We start from the raw sequence: 12,708 nt of genomic DNA on the forward strand, positions 1-12,708 counted from the left end.
GTTTCTGTTTAAAATTAAAAAGAAAGAACGAAAAGAAATTCACAGAAGGGAGTTAGCCCCCACAGACTCCAGTCAAATGAAGGGATTAGGAGTGATGGATGTGGTCAATAGTATTCCCCCGTCGAGTCTTTCTCCCTTGTGTATAACATGATCCTTGTCTTGATCCTGGAGGCCTTTGTCTTAATAGGCTGACAGTAGTAAATGGGGGTGCAAAGCCACAATGACTCCAGAGTAATTATGGGGGCGGGTGTATGAGTGAGACAACAGCTGTTGAACTACACAGCTGCTCAGTCTGAACTTGGATCTGACTGTTGGAGGAGGAAGGCTCCTTTGTTACTTCTTGACATCACTTTAAATCACTTTCTTTCCACTATACTTCAGTCACTCAGCTGTTTGTAACCCCAACACTCTGGTCTGATTCATTCATTATAACTGAGAACAGAATCATGACACAAGTCAGGTGTCTGAGTCACTGTCAGTCGAGCATGAGTTTTAGAGTTGCTTTAAAATATTAAAAAGTGCTTTTGTTTATGCTGTTCTTAAGGTCAAGGAGAAGGTTTTACGAGAAACTGAAAAAATTGAATTTGCTGCAAAATAAAGACATAATTCAAAACACGTAAATGGATCAATGTTCCTTCATCCTGTGCTGAAATTATAGTGTATTGGTTGTTTTGTTTTTTTTTCCCATCCAGGTGCTTCATCCGCTTCAGCAGCGTTTCCTCAACCTCATAAACCAGGAGAACTTTGCTCAGATCAGCCAGGAAGAAGCTGTCAAACAAGAAATCGTTGCTACGTTAGAGGCGTTGTGCGGCATCGCCGAGGCGACGCAGATCGACAACGTGGCCTCGCTCTTCTCTTTCCTCATGGACTTCTTGTCCAGCTGCATCGGCCTCATGGAGGTGAGAAGGAAACTATCTTTACGCTGGTCACTCAGCAGACTTAAAATAATTTGAAATGAATTTCTGGATTAAATTTTTATAACGCAGGTTTACAGCAACACGCCCGAGACCATCAATCTCATCATCGAGGTTTTTGTGGAAGTGGCTCACAAACAGATCTGCTACCTGGGAGAGGTGAGTCACACCCCCGAACACCTGCACACTAACTCCCTGACACATTACTGTATGAACAGAGCACACACAAAGGAAGCTGCCACACGTTCATCAGGTTACTTTTTCATTATCTGAGTTTTCTCAGCTGATTTTAGTGACACATTTGAATCAACAAACCTGGACATAAAATATTGACCTGGGCATTTATCAGTGCAGCATATGTGGAGTCCAACACAAACAAGACTATAAATCTGAATATCTAATCCTGCTGCATGCTTGTATGTGCAGGAATAAGACTACTAAACTCACAACTGTCTGTTTTTTGTTTCAAACGAACCAGAAAAGCCTTCAACGTATACAGACTGATTCAGCCGTGGCAGTTGTGACGATAGTTTTTAAGTTCATGAGTGTGAGAGACACAAACTGTGAGGCTCCGTTTTCACTCCTTGTCCAGACCAAGTCCATGAAGCTGTACGAGGCGTGTCTGACGTTGCTTCAAGTCTATTCCAAGAACAACCAGAGCAGGAAGCGAAGCGACGCCACGGCCGAGGAGGACCAGTACCAGGACCTGCTGCTCATCATGGAGCTGCTCACCAACCTGCTCTCCAAAGAGTTCATCGACTTCAGCGACACAGGTGGCTGGCTCTTTCTTTCCTCATTAACAGTAGGAGACTTTTCTTTTTCCTCTTTTGTGTTCATATTTTCATTTTCAAACTTGTTTTTGTTTTTTTGTTTTTTTTTAGATGAGGTGTTTCGAAACCAAGACCAGGGAACACCAGCCTCCAACAGGACAGTATCTGCAGCGGATGTGGTTCTTTATGGCGTCAATATTGTTCTTCCACTCATGTCTCAGGACCTGCTGAAGGTAAAACTACACAACATGGGTTTGTGTTAAGTGTGGTTCAAAAAGCTGAACGTGTTCTGCGTGTCCAAACTGATCCCTCCCCTGCTCGTTCTCCAGTTCCCCTCTCTGTGTAACCAGTACTACAAGCTCATCACCTTCATCTGTGAGATCTTCCCAGAGAAGATCCCACAGCTGCCTGAAGACCTTTTCAAGAGCCTCATGTTCTCCCTGGAGCTGGGAATGACCTCGTATCCTGCCGTGTTCTGTGTTATTCATGTTGTCGCTCTTGATTTGCGTTTGTATATTATTTTTGATTGGTGGCCAAGATATGACATCGGCAGAGTTGCCAGTGAAAGCTGTGATTACACGCAATCAATACCGGTTTAAATCATATTTTTATCATCTTGGAATATTTCGTTTTTGACAACGATCGTTCGATGTTGCTCGTTCAGCGTTAAATGGAAAAAGTGGTTTTTGAGGAAAAGAACGAAGATTCAAACATAAAAACATCTCAAACCACACAGACCTCCATCTCTCCATCTTCATTCTTCCCTCTGGATAAATCTCACATTACTGTGGGACACATCTGAAACAAAACTGAGTCTATTTCAGACAAATGTGCCTCAATAACATATATAGATAGATTGATGACAATTAATATATTTATTAAATCATTCCAAATGAAAACAGAAGGATCAACAAAACATTTCTTGGGAAATGTACGTGCGTCATTCCTTCCTGGTGTCAAATATCAGCCACATTGTAACAGACCTCCATAGAAGGGTTGAGCCATTTTTTTTGTGATTCCTGTTTACAATTATAATTTGTAAAAAGCCAAATGTTCAAGTTCGGCTAAAGCACAGAAGAGACTCACTGCTGTAGTCGTCACTGTGGCTGGTGCAGCTCAGTGCGTCATATTGGTCATAAAAATTTACGTAAAAGCTTTTTTTTTTTTTTTTTTTTGTGGTTGTTGTTGTTTCTGTTTCCGCTCCTTAACGTCTCCTCTCAGCATGAGCTCAGAGATTAGTCAGCTGTGTTTGGAGGCGTTGTCTCCTCTGGCTGAACAGTGCGCCAAAAACCAGGAGAAGGACACGCCTCTCTTCATCGCCACACGTCACTTCCTCAAGGTATAACAGACGTCTTTCACTAAAACTAATGTTTTCAGGCATCTTCCCAAAAATAGTAAACTCAGATTAACGATGAGATTCATCACATTTTACCAAGAAACAGCCGAGCAGACTGAGTCCAGTTTCATCACCGGACTAGTTTGAATCTGTACGTTGTTTTATGGTGTTTTTACCGTCCTCTCTCTCTCTTCCTGTCCTCAGTTGGTGTTTGACATGCTGGTCCTGCAAAAACACAACACAGAGATGACGGTGGCAGCAGGAGAAGCTCTTTACACACTTGTGTGCCTGCACCAGGTGAGAGAGCGGCAAACAGACTCCAGTGGTTCAATCCACCGACGCTCAAGGAAGAAATCTTGAATAAATAATAGATAAAAATAAGGAAATATGGTTATTGAACAGCTGGTTCTCTAGATTTCTTAAAGCTCTTAATAAAGAAGAGCTCTTTCCTTCTGCAAGCTGCTTGAGGTTTCGTGACACTTTTGTGCAATTTTTTTATTCAAAATATCTGTAACCATCGAATGCACAGAACCACAAAAACGTCTTCACTGAGGCACATTTGAACTGCGACTTTTTTATTGTTCTGCCATTACCAAGTAAAAACCCACAATCGGTCTCATGAGGCTTTTATTCTGAAGTCCTGGGTCCATTATTTTAGCTTTTTTTTTTTTTTAGGATTAAACTTTTCTTTTTAATCTGATTTTAAACAAAAATAACAATAATGCAGTCAAATCAAAAAGATTTGTAATAACCAGTGTATCCCAGACAATATAATATAATACAATGACAATCGTAACAGTTATTCCACTTTCCAACAACAGCAGCTTAAAAACAAAAGCACAAACAGGTAAAGTGTGATTTTTGTTTGTCTGTGAGCGGCAGCAGCCTTTTTCTAAAATGGATTTCAGGCCCTATAAAGAATTACCTCAGACTCAAACTCGTGCCCACAATTGCATTTGGTGTAAATTCTTTCTTGGCAGCAAAATTGTTGGTCCCCACAAATGTTTCCTTTTGGTTTTGTTGCTGCTGTTTTGTCTTCCGGCCGTCAGGAGCCACTTCAGTAAGAGCCGCCAATTAAACACAACATGAGACATATTGACCTTTTTCACTTTTTCTGTCATTACTGCTTCAATATGAGTGAGGCGTCACCGCCGTGCCGGGAAAATGAGCTGCTGACAGCACAGGAGAAGCAGGAAGTTTTGGGAAATGACTCCAGACGCCCTCTACTGTCTCGCCACCACAAATCAGCTCCACCGTGATGGTTCATTAATTTAATGAGAGCTTAATGAAGCCGTTAACTGCAAGATTAGCTGTTATATACTGTCTGAAAATGAATGCCAGACGTTTCTGTTGCACTTTTTTGAACTGAACCATCACTGCCCATGAAGACTTGGCTCAGTGTCTAGTTAATATACAGCTGGGGACTTTTTTTTCTCCACTCTCCAACTACAGCTGTATTGAATGTGTGTGCATGTCGGCCGATTCGTGAGAAGAACCTGCAGTACAAAATGGGTTTATGATTATTGTGCGTCCACATAGAACATTTGTGTTTTTAATGTTTAAGTTGTTTGCAGGTTTGTTTTTGCAGTTGAGAAATAGTTTTTAGTATTTTTCCTGCTCACATGTTCTTGAATCAGTTTTAATGTCACACTGACCTTTTTCTGATCTGACGGTCTGACCTGTCGTCTCCTCCGTCAGGCGGAGTACTCGGAGCTGGTGGAGACGCTGCTCTCCTCTCAAAGAGACGCTGTCATCTACCAGCGGCTGGCCGACGCCTTCAACAAGCTGACGGCCAGCAGCACGCCGCCCACCATGGACCGGAAACAGAAGGTCGCCTTCCTCAAGAGTCTGGAGGAGTTTGTGGCTAACGTGGGCGGCCTGCTCTGCGTCAAATAACCACTGAGAAACCAAGTCCGCCTCCGTTCATCCAATCAAAGACTCCACCCCTAAACCTAATCAGCCCACCCACCTCGGCGTCATCCCTTTGAACTATGGGTAATGGAGACAGCTCGGAGGTTCTCTCTGTCTCTGCTGGGGATCATCTCATGACTGAATGTCGACCATCTTCACCTCCTCTGGTTTCTTTTTCTTTTTCTCCTCGCTAATGTTACGCACATCATGATGAGAGAGAGGCGGGGCAGCGGCGGGTTGATGCGGTTGGCCTGCCTCCTCCTCCTCCTCCTCCTCACGTGTCTGGAGTTTGCCACAACACACACACACACACACACACACAGACAGAGGTTTCTGTTACAGTGTGAGGGTTTGTAGATGAAGGTATTAGAGGGGCCTTGGCAACAGACACACACACACGTCGCCCCAATCCTTCCCAGAGTGCCTTTGTTTTGTTGATTGTTCTGCGTGTGTGAGTGTGTGAGAATCATCTCATACATCAGCTGACAAGACTGCGCCTGCGCCACCCCCCCCCCACCCAAAAAAAAAAAAAAAAAAAAAGAAAACAGTGGAGTGTGGCTCGCACATTCACACACGCACAAAAGTATACACGAGATAACATTACACGTTGCCATGACAACAGAGGTATGCCCGGCCCCTGCTGTCTTTGGGCTCTCTAGATGCAGCACGGCCGCACAGGAGAGCAAGCGTTTGTCTGATTGTTGGAGACGACAGGAAACCAAAATCTGATTGCTTTTCACTAAAGGGTGTACATATATATACAAAAATATACACACACACACACACGTAAGATATTTTATATCTATAAATGATATATATATCTATATATATCATATATAGATAGATATGATATTTTCAGACCAGAAACCATGAGATGTGTATGTTTCAAAGACAAAAAAACACACTGAAATGTTTTTATATGCCAGTGAATGGCAGTAAAGAGCTGTATGAGTTCAACGTGGTCTGAATTCAGCTAAAGAGGGAGCAACTTTCTGTGTTCACCTTTTGCGGTTTGATATTTTGGATTGCAGTTCGGCGTTGCAGCCGCCTCCCTCCAGACGGATAAAGGCCCACGAGACAGATTGGCCTCTAAACTTTAGAGTCATTTTAAGGCTTTTTTTTTTTTTTTTTACAGCAGCACATTTCACTCTTCAGCACACACTGGATCGAAGCAGAGACTGTTGGAGTTGAAGGACAGCAATAACAAACCAAATAAAAAGGAGAAGAGCCACTTGTCGAAGCATTATGTTGGAGACCGTTTCCTCCTCGTACAGAGCACTATCCTGGTTATTGTAGAATGGCTGTTTTGTTAATGAAGTGTAAAAGTGTACATAAACTTATTGTATAAAATGTTCCGGCCTCTGCATTTTCCTTAACAATGTGTTGTGTCTGTAATGTCTTTTATCTACTTTAGTAATAAATAAAGTTATTGATTATACTTTTTATGACAGTGTTAGGACTAATAACTGTACGGACTCAATCACACACATGGATTCATTCAGTTGTAAATATTCCCAATGTTTCCTTTGTGTGTTCAGCCATTCACAAAATACACACTGATTATTTATTTAACTGTTGGTGTCACACTTTAATGACTTCTACTGAACCAGAACGAGTAGAGTTCCTTTTTTTAAGAAATAAACATCAGTATTAGTCAGTTTATGAATAATGTTGAAGTGTTGGATCGAAGTAATTCAGGATCCAAAGAGGAAATTCAACATCTGCACATCAAATTATTTAGTTTTTATACCAATCACCAAAATGACCAAGTTTTATGACATTGATTTTTTTTTTCTACATTTCAGTAATATATTGTAATAAAGTTTCATTATTCAGAGTTATTTTTTCATAAGATGGGTCTGGTTTAATGTCTTTTTTTATCTCAAAACAGGTTCACATTCATAAATTAGTACTTCTTTTAAGGTAATTACATAATTTCGCTTTTACCTATTTTGGTCCTCCGCAGAAGCCATCCTGACTGTGATTACGTCATCACTCCGCGACTCATCACGTGGTCACAACACAACATGCTCCTCACCGGGAGCGGGCAGCGATCAGATGTTTTCACTGTCTGTCCGTGAAAGTCAGCGAGTTTACTGACCAGGTAACGTTTTATCATGTTGTTGTTGTTTTTGTTGTTTGTTGTGTGTTGGTGTTACAGCAGGGCTGAATCGGAGCTGACTGCAGAGAACAAACATTACTAACAGGTTGAGTGCAGAAAGATTTGTTGACACTTTTATTGGATTTCCTAACAAAAAAAAAACAGGAAAAACAATTCTTTAATTAAAAATTTAACCAGTAAAGATGGAAACTCAACCATATGAATTGAAAAGAAAACTTAAATGCTGGTTGTTAAAAGTTCATCCCTTTAAAACTCTTTGGTTTCTAATGACATTGTTGGACAGTTGAAGTTTAAACTTTAATAAAGTGCGAAGCTCCGCTTTTACTTTGACAGTTCAGATCAGTTCATTCATCGGGACTTTAGATTTGATAATGCAGGGCTTTTACTTTGAAAGTGGAGGATGTGAGTGTTTCCTCTGTAAAACAGGTGACATCCTGTTTTCTAACATTTGGCCAAAAATCCTTTTTCCTTTATTTCCCTTCTAGTTTCCGTCGTCCTGCTGCTCCTTCATCCAGCCGTTCTCCTCCTCTCCTCCTCTCTTCTTCCTCCCCTCTTCCTCTCCTCCTCCTCCTCCTCTTCCCCTCCTCTTCCCCTCCTCTTCCCCTCCTCCTCTCCTCTCCTCTTCCTCCTCCTCTTCCTCTCCTCTTCCTCCTCTTCCTCCTCTTCCTCCTCCTCCTCCTCTCCTCTTCCCCTCTTCCTCCTCCTCCTCTTCCTCTCCTCTCCTCCTCCTCTCTTCTTCCTCTTCCTCTCCTCCTCTTCCTCCTCCTCCTCTTCCTCCTCCTCCTCTCCTCTTCCCCTCTTCCTCCTCCTCCTCTTCCTCTCCTCTCCTCCTCCTCTCTTCTTCCTCTTCCTCCTCCTCCTCTTCCTCCTCCTCCTCTCCTCTTCCCCTCTTCCTCCTCCTCCTCCTCCTCTCCTCTTCCTCCTCCTCTTCCTCTCCTCTCCTCCTCCTCTCTTCTTCCTGTTCCTCTCCTCCTCTTCCTCCTCCTCCTCCTCCTCTCCTCTTCCCCTCTTCCTCCTCCTCCTCCTCCTCCTCTCCTCTTCCTCCTCCTCCTCCTCTTCCTCCTCCTCCTCCTCTTCCTCTCCTCTCCTCTTCCTCCTCCTCTTCCTCTCCTCTCCTCCTCCTCTCTTCTTCCTCTTCCCCTCCTCCTCTTCCTCTCCTCTCTTCTTCCTCTCCTCCTCCTCCCTCCTCTTCCTCTCCTCCTCTCTTCTTCCTCTTCCCCTCCTCTTCCTCTCCTCCTCTCTTCTTCCTCTTCCCCTCCTCTTCTTCCTCTCCTCTCCTCTTCCTCCTCTTCCTCCTCCTCCTCCTCTCCTCTCCTCCTCCATCAGCCATGAGTGACAGTGACGATGACGTCCCCACTCTTTCGGCTCACACTCTGGCCGCTCTGCAGGAGTTTTACAACGAGACCAGGACCGGTCCGGCTCACAGCACCTCCCAGTCAGACCAGTTTGCTGTGGGGGCTGTGGAGGAGGACTGGGTGAGTCCAGTAAAAATGAAATTAATGAAATATCTCTGTATCAGATGTGTTTATAATACCAGTTTGTGATGCAGCAGAAGCAGGTTGTTTTATCGATCAGTCATGTTGATAAAATGTTGGAACCAAACTAAAAAAAATATCCAGAAAAAGTTTCATCAGAACCAAAACCAGCAAATTCTGAACTCAGAAGGTTACATTCATTATAACGATAAAGAAAATGTATTTCTCACATTTTTTTATTTTTATTTTTTTAACCAAACCAAAGCTTCTACATGTCAGAGGCCGCTCACTGATTTTGTGTGTGTGTGTGTGTGTGTCCACCAGCGGATGAGTCAGTTTTGGTACAGCGATGAAACAGCAACAGCATTAGCCGAGGAGGTCGTACGTGAAGCTGGAGAGGGGGGAAGGTACGTAAACACACACACACTCACACACACTCACACACACAGTTTCATCCCACACCTCCACCCAATCTACTGAAGCTCAAAAACCTCAGACAGGAACCTTCTCTGTGATTGACGTCATTTATCGGACCACATTTACTCGTTCAGTGTCTGTAACGTCTGCTGTGACTCAGGGTCGCCTGTGTGAGCGCGCCCAGCGTGTACCAGAAGCTGAAGCAGGGCGTGGTGGGCGGCTCAGACCGGGTGGCAGCTGTGGTGTTGGAGTACGACCGCCGCTTCGCCGCCTACGGAGACGACTTCATCTTCTACGACTACAACGAGCCGCTGTCGTTCCCCGACCACGTGGTCCCTCAGAGCTTCGACGTGGTCCTCGCCGACCCGCCCTACCTGTCCGAGGAGTGTCTGAGCAAAGTGGCCAAAACCGTCAAGCACCTGAGTAAAGGCAAAGTGCTGCTGTGCACAGGTGGGAAGAGAAACGACTGTGAAGGCTTCTGTGGTATCACATCTCATCTGCTGAATCACACTTTCCAAAGAAACAACCCGAGCAGCTACAGTTTTCTGAGCTTTGTCAAGTGTTATTGAAAGTTTTTCTTTTTAAAGATTCTGCTCAGAAATGAACAACAATAATCCAGATTCAGACTTTCAGTCAGCTCACTGAGCGTCAAACATTCTGTGCTTCATGTTCTGTTATTTTTTTGTCTTTTTATCTGAAATCTGCCAGTAAATTCAACAAACTAAATATTCACAGCTACATTATAGTGTGTAATAAAATATCAGTGAAATGTTTAAAATGCGTATTTATAATTCTAAAATAGAGGCCTTTTATTTCAATATAAAGTGATCGTTTGAATGCTCGTCTTAAACTACTTCCTGTTATTTCTCATTCTGCAGGAGCCATCATGGAGAATCTGGCCAAAGAGCTTCTGGACGTGAAGATGTGCAGCTTCCTGCCGAAGCACAACAGAAATTTGTCCAACGAATTTCGCTGCTTCGTCAACTATCCATCTCGCCTGCTGTCCTGTTGAGGGGGGGGAGGAGGGGGGGGGGGGGGGGGTCACCCATCAACTGGAACAGAGACTCTGCTGACTCAGGTTTGTTTACTCAGCAGAAATTTGGTCACGTGCTGGTTTTTAAATGATCACCGGAGGTCATCTGTTTCTCTGATTTGAGGATTTAAGCGTAGAAACCATTTAAAGACGTCACATCGGTTTCTGACATCCGATTGATGATTTTAGATGAAGTTAACGGAGAACCCAGATCAGTTCGGTGATGGTGTGAGATACAGCTTTGTGTTCTTCGTCTCTCCTCCCTCTCCATATCTGAATGATGTTATTAGACTGAAGAGTGAAAAGAGACGTGACCAAAGAAACTTAGAGCAGATTTACAGCTCCTCATTCAAAGAACAGAGACTTTAGATGATTCATTAGATTTTTCAGCTGAGTGTTCAGTTTTAAACAAGAATGAAGACGAAGAAATAAAAAAAAAGGCGACCAAACGTGATGATCACAGCGGCTGAAGATTCACTGCAGCCAAACAAAAACCTGAAATGCAAAAACAACGTGAAAAACAACGAGAGCTGAGTTTTTGTTTTGGACGGACTTCCTGTTTGTTAACTGATCGTCCAGAAACGTCACAAAAGTTTTAACAGGATCTGAACAAACTCCGGCTGATAATCAGGCCGTGTTTTTGGAACAACTTTTCATTTTTTATTTTTCATCAGAAATCCTTCTGTTTGTGTGCAGAACGTGTTCCATCCCAGCTGGAATGATTTTCAGTTTGTTTGTTTGTCATCTTGAATATTTGTTGTTTGGATGAATGAAAGCTGATATTAAAGTGAATCAGTGAAGTCTTTCCTCCTGCTGCAGTTGTTCTTTGTATCAGTAGGTGGCAGCTTTGATCAGCTCGCTGGTGGAATCAGTTTCTCCTCTCTATCAGTCAATATTTGTTTCATTTTCAGAGAAAGTGGTTCTGATTTGTCTGGAGGCGTTCAGTCCTGCAGCTGCTTTTGGTTTGGTGGGCAGATTTCTGTCTCCAGCTCAGTGGAGGAAAAAGTCATTTTGTTTGTGGTGCAGAAATGTCTCCGCAGGGCTGCACATTGGAGGGACACGAACCTGTGAGGCCTTTCTCTCTCCAGTCCAGCGGATCAGCAGGTGCACGTTGGTTCAAAGTGGATCCAGTAAATTCTGCTCCAGACGGAGCAGGAATCAGAGCGCAGTTCGGGTGTCTCCACTCTGCAGGTGGACCTTCAGCCTTTCTTCCCTGCGGGCCTGAGCCGTCCGGCTTTGGGTCCCGGTCTGTCCAGGCTCTGGTTGCTGCCGTGTCCGTCCCTCCCTTTGTCCGGCAGCGGCACACAGGTGCAGCCCACCGGCACCGACACGTACACTTCGGTGTAGGAGTGTCGGCCGCCGACGCAGGAGCCGGTCCGCCTCAGGATGACGGACGGAGCGAAGACCGGCGCGCTGCGGAGCCGGTCCGTCTCCTCCCCGAGCGGCCCGAGCAGGCAGCCCTTACACAGGCAGTAGGCCTCCGGGATGTACCGGGGGTACCGGGTCGGGTCGTAGGAGATCCTGCAGAGATGGAAACACGAAGTCTGACTTAAAAACGCCGTTTGTTTCACTCTCGGAAACGTTTGCGCGATAAGAGTCGAACGTGGTGAGCTCACCTGTAGGCCCAGGGGGACACGCTGCGCAGGTTGACCGGGAGGCGGGCCTTGCTGTCGGTCCCGGACCGGGTCGTGGTCGGGCAGGTCCGGTTCAGCTTGTCCTGCGGCTCCAGCTCCAGGGCGTGATGGAAGGCGCTCATCACTCCGACCGAGAGCCGCCCGAACATCTGCTCCAGGATCTCCTCCGGCAGGTCCAGGCAGGACCGGGTCCTGGGGGCCTTCTTCCGTACCCGGGCCGCCTGGGCCGGCTGAAGGACGGTCAGGTGGAGCAGCAGCAGCAGCAGCAGCTGGAGGATCCGACGCGCCATCACCGAGAACCTTCTTGGTTCGGAGGGTTGCGCAAAAATGAGGAATCGGCTGAAAGGCGGCTCTTTCTGTGTCTGAATTTAAAGATGATGAGCAGATTAAGAAAAGTGAGTTTTGGGTTTTGGGTTCCCTGTTGCAGTCCGGTCAGGAGGCTGTAGGACTGCAGATCCAGCGGCTGGGAGCGCAGTCCGAGGCACAGGCGCGCCGCCAGGGAGACATTCTGGCACCGCAAGTCCTCGGTGCCCCCCTCCGTCCCTCCCTCCGTCCCTCCCCGGAGCGGAACTTGTCTTAGAACCAGGAGTTATCGGGTCTGCCACATCTGCAGGCTTTGTGCTTTAGAGGACATGAAGCCACCGGGAGCGTTTTCCGGAAACTTCGATTCAGCGATTTGTGCGTAAAAGCCGATCCAAGAGCTGGCGCGCACAGGAACACTGATCCGCCATCCACAGCGAGTCCAGCTCACACTGAGGTGTCAGATGAAGACTGGTGTGAGACTTCTGCCCCCTCCCCACCCTCCTCCTCCTCCTGGTGGAGTGGGAAGTCCGCTGCTGCTGGATCCAGAGTCCGGTTCACTTCAACATGACCCGAACCAAACTCTGGTTTCATGCAGAGAAGTCCAGGTCCAACACTCATGAATAAAATCAAATAAAGGACTTTGTGTCTTGAGTTGGCTTCCATGCCCTGAGACTGATTATGATGTCACCTGTGAATTTACGTCCTTAACATTTATCTGAGGCCAAAACTTTAAATTACATTATTCTGATTATTCTGACCTGCTGTCCTGCTCAGGAAAGACACAGTGAGCTTA

General features: G+C 45.3%; 3 protein-coding genes across 3 annotated transcripts in view; 2 read left to right on the forward strand and 1 right to left on the reverse strand.

The window, feature by feature from the left end:
* xpo4 (exportin 4) overlaps positions 1–6,284 on the forward strand; it is a 51,177-nt gene extending 44,893 nt beyond the window's left edge. Inside the window, exons 17-24 of the mRNA XM_029530231.1 lie at positions 693–899; positions 987–1,073; positions 1,507–1,687; positions 1,796–1,917; positions 2,014–2,144; positions 2,906–3,023; positions 3,225–3,317; positions 4,719–6,284. Of these exons, the coding sequence (XP_029386091.1) occupies positions 693–899; positions 987–1,073; positions 1,507–1,687; positions 1,796–1,917; positions 2,014–2,144; positions 2,906–3,023; positions 3,225–3,317; positions 4,719–4,916 (1,137 nt within the window). The 3' untranslated portion in view covers positions 4,917–6,284. The remainder of the gene's footprint in view (positions 1–692; positions 900–986; positions 1,074–1,506; positions 1,688–1,795; positions 1,918–2,013; positions 2,145–2,905; positions 3,024–3,224; positions 3,318–4,718) is intronic.
* A 2,000-nt stretch (positions 6,285–8,284) lies between these two features.
* On the forward strand, positions 8,285–12,659 carry eef1akmt1 (EEF1A lysine methyltransferase 1). Its single transcript, XM_029530395.1, has 4 exons — positions 8,285–8,528; positions 8,853–8,935; positions 9,106–9,395; positions 9,824–12,659. Exons 1-4 carry the CDS (start codon positions 8,382–8,384, stop codon positions 9,955–9,957), a joined length of 654 nt encoding a protein of 217 aa, XP_029386255.1. The 5' UTR covers positions 8,285–8,381; the 3' UTR covers positions 9,958–12,659.
* il17d (interleukin 17d) lies at positions 10,414–11,902 on the reverse strand. The gene is made up of 2 exons (XM_029530396.1): positions 11,595–11,902; positions 10,414–11,499 (listed from the first exon to the last, which is right to left on the reverse strand). Exons 1-2 carry the CDS (start codon positions 11,900–11,902, stop codon positions 11,178–11,180), a joined length of 630 nt encoding a protein of 209 aa, XP_029386256.1. The 3' UTR covers positions 10,414–11,177.
* Positions 12,660–12,708: the final 49 nt, after the last annotated feature.

Source organism: Echeneis naucrates, chromosome 21, assembly GCF_900963305.1.
Source record: "Echeneis naucrates chromosome 21, fEcheNa1.1, whole genome shotgun sequence".
NCBI classification, from domain to species: domain Eukaryota; kingdom Metazoa; phylum Chordata; class Actinopteri; order Carangiformes; family Echeneidae; genus Echeneis; species Echeneis naucrates.